The 18218-nt window shown below is 34.0% G+C and overlaps 2 protein-coding genes across 3 annotated transcripts; both read left to right on the forward strand.

The window, feature by feature from the left end:
- Positions 1-226: 226 nt before the first annotated feature.
- On the forward strand, positions 227-4721 carry LOC124921181. Of its 2 annotated transcripts, XM_047461806.1 has the most exons (11): positions 227-312; positions 426-535; positions 1289-1447; positions 1656-1715; positions 1917-2000; positions 2095-2160; positions 3282-3374; positions 3481-3624; positions 3718-3825; positions 4334-4385; positions 4465-4713. In XM_047461806.1, exons 2-11 carry the CDS (start codon positions 437-439, stop codon positions 4497-4499), a joined length of 900 nt encoding a protein of 299 aa, XP_047317762.1. In that variant the 5' UTR covers positions 227-312; positions 426-436; the 3' UTR covers positions 4500-4713. The 2 variants fall into 2 exon arrangements, with proteins under 2 accessions (XP_047317762.1, XP_047317763.1); XM_047461807.1 differs by lacking the exon at positions 1656-1715 and having other exon boundaries at positions 4465-4721.
- A 1971-nt stretch (positions 4722-6692) lies between these two features.
- Positions 6693-7968, forward strand: LOC124921182 (peroxidase 31-like). The gene is made up of 2 exons (XM_047461808.1): positions 6693-7310; positions 7384-7968. Exons 1-2 carry the CDS (start codon positions 6753-6755, stop codon positions 7795-7797), a joined length of 972 nt encoding a protein of 323 aa, XP_047317764.1. The 5' UTR covers positions 6693-6752; the 3' UTR covers positions 7798-7968.
- Positions 7969-18218: the final 10250 nt, after the last annotated feature.

The raw sequence follows: 18218 nt of genomic DNA on the forward strand, positions 1-18218 counted from the left end.
TATGGGTTAACAAATTGTTTAATCAATTCTTAGTCGTCGGTTGAATTGATTTTTGGATTGAAATAAGTTGAATTTAGACAATCGATTTTATAAATATGAAATTAAGGAGTTTGTGGACTTAAAAAGTTAATGGGCCTTGACGAGTCTCTCTTTTATTTATATATATATATATATATATATATATATAGTAACAATTACTTCCGTTACTTACTGTTCTTCTTCAGCAAGTTCCATTTCTCTTACTGAGTGAAGCAAGCACGAACAGCAGCAGCAGCAGCTCGATCAATCACCACGATTTCTTTCCTTTCCCAGGTTATCTTCTTTCATTCATTCTGCTCAGCCACAGAAGAAAACAACCAGAAGAGATCAATTGTTGAATGTCATCATTTATCTTCTTTTCTGTCTGTTTCTTCCTCATTCATTAGGTAATCAATCCATGGAGAAAGATAAAGATGCTTTTTACGTTGTGAAGAAGGGGGATGTTTTAGGTGTTTACACAAGCTTCAAGGATGTCCAGTCCATGCTTGGCTCTAATGTACGTAATCATCCTCTCCCAAATTATTCGCTCGCTTCATGTGTGTTATTGTTACATTGTATCGAAAACTCAAGTGATTCCTCTGATTGTTGCGATGAAATGTAGTAGAAAGTCAAAATTCTGAAACTTTCCTTATGTCCAAACCACTAAAATCCTTGCTTTTAGTTTTAGGGCAGCTTTCTTTTTGGTAAGAAATAGGAATTTCATTCATGAACAGAACTGATGTTTTAACTGAGGGAGGGAACCATAATTTGTACACTACAAAAAAGCATACTAAAAAAAACCTCTTTGAGAAGAATAACATACATGAAAACACATCTAGAGAAGGTTGAGCAAGCCAGGTCGCACCATTCGATCATGGAAAAATCTCAACCAATCATTTAAAGTTGGTAGACAGTCGTGGATCGAGGCATGTCAAAGCTATCACCACCTGCAAAAATTGACACAAAGATTGGAATCTAAGGCAAATCAATGAATGGTATTTGTAATTTTTGACAAATAATGTCAAAACTTGTGCACTGAAGTTGCATGTGTGTCCTGAAGAAAGAATCGACTATAGTTCTAGGTGAAAAACCTTCTATATCGTCGAAGGGGGAAATCGCATGGACTTTGAGGACACACTCCCAAAGTACTTTCATTCGGTGGAACCTTCTTTCAATATGTGTTTTTTTTCTTGTGTTCTGCTTTGTGCATTCTCTGGTTGGGCAATGTTATAATGTTGAATCTTCATGATAATTATGACATCTTTTGCAGGAGTATGATCCTTCAATAAGTGTACACAAAGGTAACAACCTGAGTAAGGAAGCTGAAAAGTACCTTGCCTCTCATGGCCTGAAGAATGCAACTTATTCGGTTGGGGTTAATGAAATGGATGACAAGCTTTTTGGCCAACTTGTTTCCTGCCCTTTACAGGTATATATTATTAGTCTTTTCATTTAACGGAACAATCTTGTGCTATAGTGCCAATTCAACGTGTAACATTCATATCATGTTCAAGAGTTGGTACAAGTGTATTATTAGAAGTTGTTTTCGTGATAAATCTATTAATACAAACTTTATAAAAATTGTGCTATTAAATTCTAGTGTGGTTCTATAATTATGGGCAAATTTTGTATTTCAGGAACCAACTTTGTCTAAAGGAAAAGCTGTTGACCAAATTCGTCTAGTAAAACGAGTGCAAGTAAAATATACACATTTTTTGTATTATTAGAAATCGCATGCGCGATTACTTTATTCTTACAAACATTAAAGTTTGAAAACTAATAATCCTTGGATTTTGGTACTTCTTGGCTATGAATATTATTAATATAAACCTGTGAGTAAGCAATAGTCATTTGGAGCATGGCTAATGAAGTTTATATTTCAAGTTGTATTTTCACAGGAGAGTGAGGGAGCAAATGCATTTTCACCAAGAAAACAACCCAGGTTGCAGAATTTAATGGAACCTTCGGCAGTATCTTCTTCTGTGAGTAAGCGTAAAGTCATTTGATTTTTGTGGCTGTTCGAAATAGGATATTTTGCTCTATGTTTCCAGTGACATGACAAATATATGGCATTAGGGACCTTATATGGGGAATCTTGGACTAACTGGTGCAGATTCATTACTTAGCAATGGTGATAATATGGTATGCATTCAGTGGACTCTACTCCTTAGATTTATTTATTTGTTGAGAAAAGTGACTTATAGTCCTTTAATTAAAAATGTCCCAAAGTAGGAAAACGATATAATCGTTTTCATTGGGTAAAATAAACTTTTGCCTCAACATATTCAGAATGTTAAGAATAATACATTAAGTTAATCTAATTATCCCGCGTTATATGAGTGGTTTAAAGTGAATCCTTAGATTTATTAGTTTAGAAAACCTTTTTTCTGTGCAGTTGTTTCTTAGACCAGATTTTAGCATTGTTTTTGTTACTTTTATTTTTTTGGGTAAAGGCCATGAGTATCACAAAAGAAAGCTCTCTAAGGACTTGTTTGATTTGGGGTTATATGAATATCCAATTGGTTATTTCTCAATAACTTTGTTTCATGTAATTGATATAAAATTAAGTTATTTGGGTAAATAACCAATTGGTTATTTATATATGAATAACCAATTGGTTGGGAATTCAAATGATGTGATTGATGAGTAGATGTTGTATGGATAGTGTTTTTTTTGGAAATAATTCCAAATAACCTACATCAAACAGCCCAAGTAAAGTGACTATAACTATCTTACTATACATTAAAAGAGCCGAGTCAGACAAAGCTAGAAAAGAAAGGCGAACATGAGCCTATTTTCTCCATAAGTTGCCGAAAAGCAGCAATTAGGGCATCTAGATTCAAGTATATAGGGCCATGAGTTTAGAATCAATGTAAATACCCAGTCCTTTGCAAATGGGCCAGTTAACACGAGAGTTTGAGAACTTGCTCCAAGTTCTATTTTGATGGTTGTATCATATCACAATAGCTTTATAGATCTGCTAATTAGTTCTTCTCAAAATTCTAGTATTCCAATTTTATTTTTTTGTGCCCTTAATTGTCTTTTTAAGGGCTTTGAAGTTATGCTATTTTAATCCTGCGTTACAAAATCTACACTTCAATATCACAAACCATCCAAAATTCCTTATTATAATCTTTAAGTTGATTTATTATAACATCTACACTTTAAAAAATCACAGATTATTCAAATATTATTCTGTTAAATTGTTATTTAATGTTTTAACATTACAAGATCAATTTCTTGTAAAAACAAAATGTGTGCAGGATTCTTGTACACTTGAGTTTGACGGTGCTTCCAAAGGGAATCCTGGATTAGCTGGTGCAGGTGCAATACTGCGTGCAAATAATGGTAATATGGTACGCATCCTCTTATATATATATATATATATATTGTATATTATTACTCATCAAAATGGCCGTCCTTGAGTTGAAGTCATTTACCAATCTTTTTTTGTTTCCTTAGGTGTTTAAATTACGTGAAGGTGTTGGGATTGCAACTAATAATGTTGCTGAATATAGAGCTGTCATTTTAGGCTTGAATTATGCAGTTAAGAGAGGATGTAAGCAAATTCGTGTCCTTGGAGACTCGAAACTCGTCGTTATGCAGGTCTCTGTTTGTTTTAAGTATCGTATTCCTTCATTTAATTGTATTACCTTCTCATTAGTATATATATATATATATATCCCCTTTGCCCAACAGGTTCAGGGTTTATGGAAAACCAAAAACCCAAACATGGCTAAACTATGTGAGGTGGCTAAGGAGCTCAAGGATAAATTCACATCGTTTCATATTCAACATATCGAAAGGGTATAGCAATTCTCTACTCTTGAATTTAATGAATATAGTGTGAATATAGTTTGGAAATTAAGTTTTTTTTTCTTCCAAAAATAGAAAATAATCTATTTGGTAATAAATCTTCATCAAATTTGTTTTTTGTAGCATGATTTTTTCACCTAAATATTCTAATTCAATCAAACATTTCATATCAAATGCAACAAAAAACACTTTCACTTTTATGGTGACAAAATAATTGTTTTCAAAAAGGCCTTTGAGGGAGTCATTGTTTTAACATAGGTGATCAATGTGTGTAATATTTCATCTCAAATATTCTCTAGTATTCTAGCCGATGAATGGTTGTAATATACATGCTTATTTATGAATAGTTGATCAAAATATAGTTAGTATGTAATATTTTACAATGTTATAAAAAAATTATAGTAAATAAATAAAAAAAAATGAGGAAATGGGTATATACATATATATATATATATATATTGCATGTTTATGCATCTTTGTCGCGTTTATATTTTTGAAGGCGCTGAATTCTGAAGCTGATGCCCAAGCAAATCTTGCTGTAAGTCTAAGAGGTAAGCCATTTTTCATGTTGTGTTTATTTTTTTATAGGATTTTCTCAAAGAGCTGAATATAATTTTATTTTTTTGGTAGATGGTGAAGTTCAAGTGGAATGTGACAAGAAATAGCTTCCAATTCAAATGCTTTCTAAGTATTTGTAGCATGAATAAACCGATTATTGTGAATTTTATCGCGACAAACTATCATCGTACTTTAATTTCCTACTTAAGAAGCTTAATCGAGGATCGGTTTTTTAATTGAGTTAGTTTTTTTTAAGCATATCCTTCCTTGGTTCAAACTTAAAAACTACACGGTAATTGAGATTTATGTGTTGCAAAAATAAGATTTTTTGAAATTTTAGTATTATTTTTATTTGGTGGACCAAATATTTGGATATTTTATGACAAGGTGGTCTGTCGTTAGACATGATAATTAATAATGTACTGCAATGAGGACATCAACTTTTCCCAAGGCTTGACCATTGATAAATTGTGGGATTTTTTCAATGGATATAACATATGATAAGTTTTATTTTCTTGATTGTAGATGTTGAATACTTATATAATCAATAATAATAACATTTCATTTTTCTTTCTCGATTCACACCAACCAATCAAAACCTCGAGAATTTGCAAATTTTAAATTTGAATAACAAAGATGACATTTAATGAAGGTATAGAGAATACACATTGGATTCCAATTCCAATCTTTTTGAAAGGTATAGTAATAAAGGCACTCAAATATTTAATAAAAGGTTCACATAACAAGATTTCATGATGCAGCGTCACAAAAGGAACAATAAATGTGTCAAAAACTTATATTGTTTCTAAACAAAAAAATAATAATTAATTGGTTTTGCAAAAATTGGATTCCAAACAACCCTATGCACCGAAATGTATGAATAATAATAATAATAATGAATAATTGAATTTTGTTATTAATTAATTTATAATGCTAAAGAAAGGGCAATGAGCTGGCTTGTTTAATTGAAATAAAGTGACTTCACACGTATTTTGAGTGGAAGGGACCCACTTAAGCACATGCATAATCCCTTATATGTACTTAGCTTTACTTTTTTATACAATTCTTGGTTGGGTTTATTTTAAAATTATAATATTAATATATTTTTTTTATTTATTTTGGAAAACATATATTTTAAGAATATATATTATTACACTTTAATACATATCCTTCAAATTATCCCTTAGTTGTTATTTTTAAAATAAACTCAAATTTATTTAAATAACTTCTCACAAATAAGAGTTTATTTAATAAATAAGGATTATTTTTAAATAAGAAAAATCAGATTATTGAGTTAAAAAGAATTTTAGATATATATAAATAATAAATATATACTTTTTAAATAACATAACTCACAGAATTTTAAATGTTTTATTTTTTATTTTTAGTGAGATATGTTCTCTCATTTTATTTTTTAAGTTTTTCTCTCTATCTTTTATATTTTAATTCGATATCTTTCCTTCAACTTTTAGAACTTTGACTAGTTTGCGCAAATTCCTTCAAACTTTAGATTTTTGCTAGTATGCATGAGTTGCTTCACCCTTATAGATTTTTGATTATGCAAATTGACTCTTTTCCTTTAATAGTGTACAAATTTTGGTTTTTGAATCAATCTTTCTAGACGAAAATTATATAGAGAAAGAGATATTCAATAGAAAAGGTGGATTTGAATTCATCATTAACTGTGAGGAGGCGAAATGCCTTTGGAGGGCATCATACACGCTTTAGAATCGAACAATTTATTATTTGAATAATATGAAAATAGAAAAAAAATAATAATAATAATTTATGATTAGTTTGAGAAGAAGGTAATTTATTAATTTTTTTTATAAAAAATCAAAATATATTAATAAATAAAATAAAATCTAATAATTTAAAATAAAATATATTTTAATTAATAAATAAAATGAAATCATATTTCATGGATTTGGATAACAATGTTATTTATTGTTTTAATAATTTTTTTTTAAAAATAAATAAAATTATCATGTTTATATAAAAATAGAAAATTAATTATCCAAAGAAAAACATTGGACAACGAGCCGTTGAGGATATTCCACGCGGTGGCGGCAAGCAGAGCGGAGTCCCGTGATTGGTGGATGGTAGCGTTTGAGGCCCGTTAGAATTTATTTATTTATTTATTTATTTATATAATATTTTACTATTTTTCAGTTTATTTATTTATAAGAAAATAAGAAAATATCAATTTAATTATTTTTATAAATAATAATGAACTTGAATAATTAGTTTCAAAATCAGTTAACTGTGTATAAATCTTACTCCCAATTTCTTCTTCTTCTCTCTATGTGTGTGTATGAGTGTGAGAGAGAGAAAGCATCATCTTCAACTTCCATCCATCCATGGCGGCGTTTCAGCTGTTGGTCGTCATTCTCTCTCTATATCTATCATCAATCTTCTTCTTCCTCGTTGAATCTCAGCTCACACTAAACTACTACCAAAAATCATGTCCAAGATTCGACCAAATAATGCAGGAAACCATCACCAACAAACAGATCAAATCTCCATCCACTGCCGCCGCCACTCTCCGTCTCTTCTTCCACGATTGTTTCGTCCAAGGCTGCGACGCCTCCGTCCTAATCTCCTCAACTCCATTCAACAGAGCAGAACGCGACGCCGACATTAACCTCTCCCTCCCCGGCGACGGTTTCGACGTCGTCGTCCGATCCAAAATCGCTCTCGAACTCTCCTGTCCCGGCGTCGTATCCTGCGCCGACATACTCGCCTTCGCCACCCGCGACCTAGTCAGAATGATCGGAGGACCCTATTACTCAGTTAAACTTGGCCGAAAAGACTCGTTAACTTCCAAATCCACCAACGTTGAAGGAAAATTGCCCAGACCGACTATGACCATTGATCAATTAATCTCCGTTTTCGCCTCCAATGGCTTCTCTATACAGGTTTGATTTGATTTACATTGATTTAGATCAATCGCATTGCATTGGAAACAACTGAATCAACAATTGTTTATAGGAAATGGTTGCAATGAGCGGGGCTCATACGATTGGATTCTCTCACTGTAAGGAATTCAGTTCGGGAATATACAGTTACGATCGGAGTTATAACCCTAGATTCGCGGATGCGTTGAGGAAAGCCTGCGGCGATTACCAGAAGAATCCGACGCTATCGGTGTTCAACGATATAATGACGCCTAATAATTTCGATAACAATTACTTCAAGAATCTTCCAAAGGGATTGGGGCTTCTTGCATCTGATCGGGGCTTGTTCTCCGATCAGAGGACGAAGCCGTTCGTGCAGCTTTATGCGGCCAATCAGACGGCGTTCTTCGATGCGTTTGGTAGAGCCATGGAGAAGCTCGGTGAAAATGGAGTTAAGACGACGATGAGGGATGGAGAGATTAGACGAAGGTGCGATGCGTTTAATTGAGACTCAGTCCACTCAGGGTTTTGCGTTTTCAATTCTAATTTTTGATCTCTATATTATTATTATTATTATTATTATTATTATTATTATTGAATTATTATACTAAAATGTTGTCAAGCAACAGTTGGGGTGCCGACAATAAGATACCAGCTAAGAAGTAGTTTTACAGACATTTTGGGCCATCTATTTAAAACTTTAAATCTAATAAAATAAATATGAACATATTCTTTTATTAAATAAGATATTTACCTAAATCAATCCATGTTTGTCATAATGCCAACTCTAACCCATAATAAATTTCAGATTTTACAAACAAATAAGAAGATGTACTTTTGGAGTTGAACAACACTCAGACGTTCACTCAGACATTGAACTATTTTCCAAACTATCCTTGTTTGGCGTTCACTTTCCCAAACTATGTTAATTTGTTCATTTATTCTCAAACTAACCTAGTTTACTATTCAAACTTATTTTATTTTTTTATTTTTATTTTTTTTAATTTCAAATTTATTATATATATATATATATAATTATTATTATTTATATAAACTAAATTATTTATATTTCGATATATATTTTAAATTATTAATTTTATAAATTTAATTATTTATATTTTGATATATAATTTAAATTATTTTTTTATAAATTTTAATTACTTATATTTTAATATAAATATTGAATGGTTCATTAACTTAAAACATATTTTTAGCAAGACAACACAATAAAAATTGATAAAATTTTTATTGTGAAATTATATCACAATGAAAAGTTGTTAAAATTATTTTAATAAAAGACAACCCAATAAATATAAATAATAATTTGAATAGTAAAAAAAATAAATTTATGGGGATGAAAATCATACTCCACATATATATATATAAATATAAATGTATAATAAATTTGAAATATAAATATATATATATATATATATATATTAAAATATAAATAATTAAATTTATAAAAAAATAATTTAAATTATATATCAAAATATAAATAATCAAATTTATAAAAATAATAATTTAAAATATATATCAAAATATAAATAATTTAGTTTATATAAATAATAATTTAAATATATATATATCTATATATATAATAAATTTGAAATGTTAAAAAAAATAAAAAATAAAAAAAACTGAGTTTGAATAGTAAACTAGGTTAGTTTGAGAATAAATGAACAAACTAGGTTAGTTTGGGAAAGTGAACGCCAAACAAGGTTAGTTTGGGAAAGTGAACGCCAAACAAGGTTAGTTTGGGAAACTGTTCCTCAGACATTAGCGACACATGCTTATTATTATGATAGATGATTTCTTATACTTATAGATTTGGCTATAGAATTCAGAACGGACTACTTTCCTCACATTGTCGCCCTATTGTAAGTATCAAACCTATCAATTTATTCAAAATACTTTTCTTTTACAACATTAGATAAAGAATGAATGTTTAAAATACTTTTCTTTTACAACATTTGTCTTTATTGAGATAAAGAAAGAATGTTTAATTTGTTTGATATGTTGCATATAAGGTTGTAAGCAAATTAAGCCGATTACCATACTACTCAAACTCAACTTGAGTTCAAAAATTAAATTTTATTAATTTAATTACATATTACTCAAGCTTGATGAACTCCTCTCCCTAAAATGTGAAAGATCAAGTATGTGAAAGATCGATTTGATTATTTAATAGTAAGAGAGAAAAGAGGAAAGACAAGATAATGAGTTTAAGGAAAGATGCTCATGGAGAAGAGATTAAGAGTTTGGAAAAAATAAGTGTTTGGAAAAAATAAGTGTAAAAGATGCTTAGGATTTTATAAAACTAGCTACTCACTAGATACATAACTATAAATATAAAACTTGTATACAAAATTGTGAATAACCACTCGTTTAATTATGCTCCTAGATCTATGTACGAATTATATTATAATTAATGTTAGTAAAAAAAAAAGTATGTATACAGGGCCTCCCTACCATTATAAATTTAAATTGTGTGACCCATACAATTTTAAATAATTTTTATTTTTTAATTTAATTTTTTTAGAATCAATAATTATAAATTTTATAATTAACAAAAATATATATTCAAATTAAATATATAACAACAATATCACATATATAAAACATTTTATAATATATATAAAAAATATTAATATAATAAATTTTAAATGAAAAAAATAGACATCAGGGTTGAACTAACATTCAGGATTGTGTGGTGAGGCAATATAAAGGGTTGAAATAAGATTGAGGATTGTGTGGTGAGACCATCTAAGTAGTGGCTCACGCCCTCAATTATTTAATATATGATATATAATATTATTATTAATCTTCTTTTTTTTCTCCTTTTCTAACCTAATATTTAGTAATAATTTTCTAACCCTAAACTTTACTATTATAACCATTATTTTCTATTATAAGTTTTTAACCCTACATTCCTACTATTACGGCCACTTCCTTTCCATCTTTTAACTATCTCTTCTATCAATCTTCAAATTTACAAAGATGGTAAAAAATATTTTGAGGTAATAAATGTTATTGATGCACTTATTTTTTTTCTTATTCTTATGTTTATCTTCCTAATCTCTTACCACTTTAAAATATCTATCGTTATTTTTTTTTATTGTAAAAACATCATACCACGTAACACCAAACAGACTTCAAAAATATTACTCCACTCTATTATCAGGTATTTTTTTCTTTTTTAAATTTAAATCTAATTAAATAATTTTACTAAATTCATTAATTTATTATTAAATTTAGAATTTATAAAGTAGTTTAAATATTTTAAGTTTAAATGACGAAGAAAAATATAAATGATAAAGATCGAATAAAATTTCGAAAATATGAGTCAGGTATAAAAGAAATATCAAGAAACGATACGAGACAATGACAAAATCATTAGTGGGTTCAATTTCTAAATTGTTCAATGCAGAAAATCAAAGTTCTATGCATTTGAGTCAAGATGAAAATGAAGAAAATGATAGTGTAAAAATAGGAGATGAAATATAGGAAGAACCTATTAATAATCTTGAGAATGAAGTGGATAATGAAGAAAAATGATAGAATTGAAGATAAGATATTGAACAAACAATGACTACGAAAGTTAATATTGGGGATAAATGTGTTAATAAAGAATTTACACATATGTTTGAATTTGAAAAGAATGTTGATATTAATTATCATCCCAAATTGTAAGGAAGTATCAATAATTCAAAATGAATACTACCCACTATCTTAGAGAGCATAGTGTCACGGGCTAAAAGTAGATCTGTGTGGCACTAAGTTAGATCGAAGAGATTCTAACTTAGTAAACCTTTTTGAAACAAGAAAACTCAATGCAAGAATACTTAGAGAGAGAAAGAAAACTTTGAGAATAAGAATTGTATTCAACTACTTTACAAGGTGTGACTACATGTATTTAAAGGAGATTGTGTAAATTACAAGTAAAGTATTAAATGCATTAATGATGGATAAGTGGGTGGTGGTTAAGGAGAAAGCATTAAATGTATTAATGATAGATAAGTGGGTGGTTAAGGAGAAATCATTAAATACATTAATAATGGGTAGGTGGAGTGTGGTTTTGGTTAAGTCTTGTTTGGTTCCACTCTTCTCCCTTCTTGGATTTGGGTCATGACTTGGTGGACCTCTACTCCTCTTGATTGGGCCCTCCCACAAATGGGCCGTGACATACTCCCCCACCTAAGTCGTGGCCGCCCTCGGCTCGACCTTGGACCGGTATTCTTCGATCTTCTTCTTGAATTGCCACAAATGGTCTTCTTTTTCCCAGCTACTCTCGGCATCGGGAAGGTCTTTCCATCGTACAAAGTATTCGACGTAAGGGGGAACACCCCTTCTTCTAATTTCTCTATGCAATATAATTTCCGTGATATCCTTGTCGAAGGATGTCGTGACGTTCGTTACTGCTCGATTGGATTGTCCCCTCTCTACATTCTTCGTATCCTCGTGAAATGGTTTAAGTTTACTTACGTGAAATACCGGATGGATCTTTAGTTTGGGTGGCAACTCCAATCGATATGCCACCTTTCCCACGCGTGCCTCGATTGTGAATGGTCCTTCGTATCTACGTACAAGCCCCTTGTGCACAGATCGTAGAGACTTGAATTGTTGTGGAAGTAATTTCATCATTACTTTGTCCCCCACCTCGAATTCGACTGCCCGCCTTTTTTGGTCCGCCCACTTCTTCATTTTCTTGGAGGCCTTATCTAAGGACGCTCGAGCAAGATCCATCTCTTCTCCTAAGGATTTGACAAATGTATAGGCGGACGGGCTTTGACCTGCATAATCGGTCGCCAAACTTTGCGGAGTCGTTGGTTGCCTCCCTGTAGCTAGTTCGAACGGATTGCGCCTAGTTGATTCACTCTTTTGCAAATTATATGAGAACTGTGCCGTATCCAGAAGTCTGCTCCAGTCCTTTTGGTTGGCGCTTACGTAGTGTCTCAGATATAATTCTAGGAAGGCATTGACCCTTTCTGTCCGTCCATCGGTTTGTGGGTGGAAACTGGTTGATAATGTTAAGTTGATGCCCATCAACTTGAACAACTTCGACCAAAATTTCCCAGTGAAGCGAGGATCTCTATCGCTGACGATCGTCTATGGTACTCCCCAATGCTTCACAATGTGTTTCAAGAACAACTTGGCTGTATCGACAACCGTGACGTCGGATGGTGCCGGAATAAAAGTTCCATACTTAAAAAAGCGATCAACCACCACTATGATTGACCCGTACCCATCGGACTTGGGTAGTATTGTGATATAATCCATCGAGATGCTTTCGAATGGATGTTCCGGTACTGGTAATGGTTGGAGCAAACCGCCTGATTAACGTTGTTCGATCTTGTCTTGTTGGCTAATAAGACAAGTCCGTACATAAGCTTCCACGTCATCCCGCATTTTGGGTCAATAATATGATTCCTCCATCAGCGCCATGGTGCGGTGCATTCCTAGGTGACCCGCCCATTTTGAATCATGACTTTCCTTCAAGACGTCGTGACGCAAACTTCCCCACTTGGGTACGAACACACGGTTTCCTTTAGTTAGGAGTAATCCGTCGTCGACCTAAAATCTTCGAGTCTTACCGTTTTGAGCAAATTCCATGAGTTTCAATGCATTGGGGTCTTTCTCTAGGTCCTCCCGTATGCGTTCCCTTAGGTTGGTCTCCGGTTGACTAATGGCGGCCAACTCCGCCTTGCGGCTTAAAGCGTCAGCTACACGATTGGTAACTCCCGGCTTGTACTCCAATGTGTAATCGAACTCGGCTAGGAATTCTTGCCACCTAGCTTGCTTGGGAGTTAGTTTCTTTTGCGTTTGGAAGTAACTAGTGGATACGTTGTCGGTTCGTACCATGAATCTGCTTCCAAGCAAATAGTGTCTCCATGTACGTAAGCAATGTACAACTGCCGTCATCTCTTTCTCATGGACCGTGTATCGCCGCTCCGTATCGTTTAACTTTCGGCTTTCATATGCAATAGGATGCCCCTCTTGCATCAACACACCTCCAATGGCAAAGTCAGATGCATCGGTCTGTACCTCGTACTCTTTGGCATGGTCCGGTAGTGCTAACACCGGTTGTTTGGTGACTTTGGCCTTGAGTCTCTCGAAGTCTTCCAAACACTTTTCATCCCACCTCCATGATCGGTCTTTCTTCAAAAGGTCGGTCAAGGGAGCAATTATTTTTGAGTATCCTGTGATGAACTTGCGGTAGTAATTCACTAAACCAATGAATGAACGAAGTTGAGGTACGGTTTTAGGCTTCCCATTCTTGAATGGCTTTGACCTTGACCTCATCCATCATAATGCACTCTAACTTCACTCGATGGCCAAGAAACATCACTTGATCTTGGGCAAACGAGCATTTCTCCCATTTGGCGTATAACTCATTCTCTCGCAAGGCTTGGAGAACCAATCTCAAATGCTCCACATGTTCATGCAAGGTGGACGAGTATACGACAATATCGTCAAGGTAAACTACCACAAACTTATCTAAGTAAGGGTGGAAGACCTTGTTCATAAGGGTGCAGAATGTGGCTGGTGCATTCGTAAGACCAAAAGGCATGACAAGGAATTCATAAGATCCATACCTCGTAACCATGGTGGTCTTCGTCTCATCCTCTTTTGCAATCCTCACTTGCCAATATCCGGACCGTAAATCGATCTTTGAGAACCACTTGGCTCCTCCAAGTTGATCGAACAACTCACCAACATAGTTGTCAATAGCGTATAGCGCTAAATAGCGCCAAAGCTTCTCATGGCTATAGCGTAAAGCGAATAGCGTAGCGAGGGCTATTTGAAAATAAAGCGCTAAAACATGTAAATATCAAAAATAAAAAACATCACAAAATTAAAAGTTTAAAACATAAAAACCATTAATTCTTAAACTACAAAAAGTTCAAAACATAATCTAAAATTCATTGTCATCATTTTTTCTTCATCAAGATCATCTTTTTCATTTGAAATTGCATAAGAAAGATTTGGCTGTAGAAGATAAAACGGCTAGAGAATAGGAAAGAAGAGAATAGAAAGAGAAGAATTGGGAAAGAAAAGAAAAGAAAGAGATGAATTTGAAAAGTCTTAAGAAAAAATAAGAGAATAAAATAAAATAAAATAACCGTGAGAAGACAAAGAGTTATAAAAAAAAAAATAAGGAAAAAATTAATAAAATAAGGAAATAAAATAACATAATTTGGGAAATTTGAAAAAGTCAAATAAATAATATATATATATTTCTTTTTAAAAAAGCGCGCTATAAGGGGCTATAGCTATTGGCGCTATAGCTAGAAAGGCGGCGCTATTTGAAAGTGTGTAGCCTATAGCGCCTTATAGCTACAAGGGGGCGCTACGCTACGCTATTCGCTATAGCTAGCGCTACGGGCGCTATTGACAACTATGCTCACCAACAATCGGGATCGAATACTTGTTTCGAACGGTCAACTTGTTCAACGCCCGGTAATCTACACACATCCTCAATGACCCATCGTGTTTCTTTTGGAATAACACTGGAGCACCGTAGGGCGATTTGGATGGTTGGATCATTCCCGCATCAAGAAACTCTTTCAATTGTTTCTGCAACTCCTTTAGCTCGGGAGGTGTCATTCTATAAGGCGTTCGAGATGGTGGCAATGCGTCTGTCACTAACTCGATTTTATGGTCCACATCCCTTTTTGGCGGTAATTTCCTTGGGAGTTCGTTAGGCATCGTGTCTTTGAACTCCTCCAACACTTCTTGGACTTCTTTGGGCACTTCTACTCCCACCTTAGAATCGTCCTCATCTTCCATCACAGCGAAAGCGGCAAAAGTCTCTTCACCTCGCTGGAGACCTCGGTTAAATTGTATAGTCGATAACATTCACATTCCGTCTAGTTCCCTTCTAACCGGTATGACACTAGTTCTCTCGTGATCCAAGATGGCCAACGAATCAGAATAGGGAATTATGCACGCACGTACCTGATCGAACCATCGTAGTCCTAGTACTACGTCATAATCGTCAAGGGGGATTACTGAAAAGGAAACCTTTCTGCTCCAGTCTCCGATTTAAATTTTCACTTCCTTAGCTTAACTGATCACCGGCTTGGCTTTCGTGTTCACGGACTTGATGGTCCCCCTTGATTGGTTGATGTGGAGGCCAAGCGCCTTAGCCACTCCTTCACGCATGAAGTTGTGGGTTGCCCCAGTGTCGACAAGGGCTTTCACACGCTTTCCTTCGATCACCGCTTCAACAAACATTGAACCCCTCTTCGTTCCTTTAATTGGCTCGACAACGCTAGCCTTAACAACATTGAGAAACCTTAAAGATCCCAGTTGAGCCCCTTCTTCATCATCAAAAGAGTCGGCTCATTGAACTGCCGCAACTTTCTTCCCTTTGAAAGGACACATGAACTTGAGGTGATTGGTGGCACCACAAATATGACAAGTTCTAGGCTTACCCGTTTCGTCGGCTTGTCTTCCAGGATTGTTGTTTGGTTGCCACTTCTTGGGTTGGCGGTCTCCCCCGCCTTTCTCCTTGTTGTCCTTATTGAACTTTGGTCTATCCACAGACGTTTTAAGCTCAATCAGCCTTTCTGCAATCCCAATTGCCTCCGAGACGTTCTGCACTTTCGCCTTTTGTAGTTCTAACTGCGCCCACATCTTTAGGCCATTGACAAAGGTGAATAGTGTCTCTTATTCGGTGAGACTGGGTAACTCTAGCATCAACTCTTGGAACTCACTCACATACTCCTTTATGGATTGGGAGTGTGTAAGTTGGCTTAAACGCTTTCGAGCTTCGAAATCTGCGTTCTCGAGGAAGAATTGACGTTTGAACTCGGTCTTGAAATCCACCCATGTTTCTATTCGTAACGTGCCTCGTTCAATGTCAGCTTCACGTCTCCTCCACCACAACAATACCATATCTATCAAGAAAAATGGCGCCGTTTGCAACTTGATGCGATCGTCAAGTATGTTGGATGCCTTAAAATACCTCTCCATATTCCATAGGAAGTCGTCCACTTCTCTTGCGCTCCTTGAGCCTTTGAATGAAGTTGGTTTGGGAACATCAATTTGATGAGGTGCCGCACCTCGAAGTTCCCCTCCTCCATTCCACCCAATCCGCCCCTCCAAGCCTTCGATCCTTCCCCTTATTTCCTTTTGGAAGGCGTCGATCATGCCTTGGACTTCTCCACGAATTGCTTCGAATACCTCATTTCGGATATCATCAACATTCACTCGAACCATGATTCCCATGATTTCGAGTTGTTGAAATGCTTCGAGTTGTTGATGATTCCCATGATTTCGTTCTCTAGCTTTTCACCTTCCTCATCGAGTACCTTCACTCTATCAGCCACTGTGCTAAAAACTTCGAGAGCTTCTTGGTGCTCGCTCATGCCTTCCTCAAGCCGGGTCACCCGAGCTTCCATGGCAGCACTTCTCTCGACGGACTTGCCCTCCTAGGCACTTTGTCCGTTAGTTCGACGATCGGAACCTTCGTGGCATTGGCACTCGAATCTATCTCTTGCAACTTGAGTGCGGAAGTACAACCTGGCTCTAATACCACTTGTCACGGGCTAAAAGTAGATCCGTGTGGCACTAAGTTGATTCTAACTATTGTCACGGACTAAAAGTAGATCCGTGTGGCACTAAGTTGATTCTAACTATTGTCACGGGCTAAAAGTAGATCCGTGTGGCACTTGTCACGGGCTAATACCATTTGTGGCAATTCAAGAAGAGGATCAAAGAATACCGGTCCAAGGTCGAGCCGAGGACGGCCACGACTTAGGTGGGGGAGTATGTCACGGCCCATTTGTGGGAAGGCCCAATCAAGAGAAGTAGAGGTCCACCAAGTCATGGCCCAAATCCAAGAAGGGAGAAGAGTGGAGGAACAACTAAACAAGACTTAACCAAAATCACACTCAATCTTAAATTCTTATCCACACTCCACCTACCCATCATTAATGCATTTAATGCTTTCTCCTTACCCACCCCCACTTATCCATCATTAATGCATTTAATGCTTACTTGTAATTTACACAATTTCCTTTAAATACATGTAGTCACACCTTGTAAAGTTGTTAAATACAATTCTTATTCTCAAAGCTTTGTTTCTCTCTCTAAATATTCTTGCATTGAGTTTTCTTGTTTCAAAAATGCTTACTAAGTTAGAATCTCTTCGATCTAACTTAGTGCCACACGGATCTACTTTTAGCCCGTGACAATAGTTAGAATCAACGTCCTTTTCAAATTCAAACCTAGATATAAAATCTTCGTTAAAACATAATATTAACATTCATAGTAATGAGTTGTTTAAATATCTCATTTCTAATCCTATCATTTTTTTCATTATCTATTTCAACCTCAATATTACTAATAAGGTTGTTCTAATACTTTATCTTATACTCTTATACTATCATTTTCTTCATTTCCATTTTGACTCAAAGGTAGAAAACTTTATTTTTTTGTATTGAACAATTTAGAAATTGAACTAATTATGTCATTGTCTCTGTGTCATTTCTTGATGTTTCTTTTACAAGCACCCAACTAATATTTTTGAAATCTTATTCGATTTTTATCATTTATACTATTCTTTGTAATTTAAACCTAAAATATTTAAACTAATTTATAAATTCTAAAATAATCTTATAAATTAATTAATAAGATTATTTAACTAAATTTAGACTTTAAAAAAATAAAAAAATACTTTAAAAAATAAAAAAAATGATAAAATATTAAGAAAAAAACATAAAAATAAAAATAAAATTAAATAAATAATTGCATCAATACCATCATCAACTTTAAGATCGATAGAGGAGAAAAGTTAAAATATATGAAAGATGTAGACAGAGTCACAATTAGCATAGAAAATGAGGCAAATAGGGTTTATGTTAAAAAATTACAACTACAATATTATGTTACTAATATTATAATAGAAAAGCGTGAATATAA

Source organism: Impatiens glandulifera, chromosome 1 (assembly GCF_907164915.1).
Source record: "Impatiens glandulifera chromosome 1, dImpGla2.1, whole genome shotgun sequence".
Taxonomy (NCBI): Eukaryota; Viridiplantae; Streptophyta; class Magnoliopsida; order Ericales; family Balsaminaceae; genus Impatiens; species Impatiens glandulifera.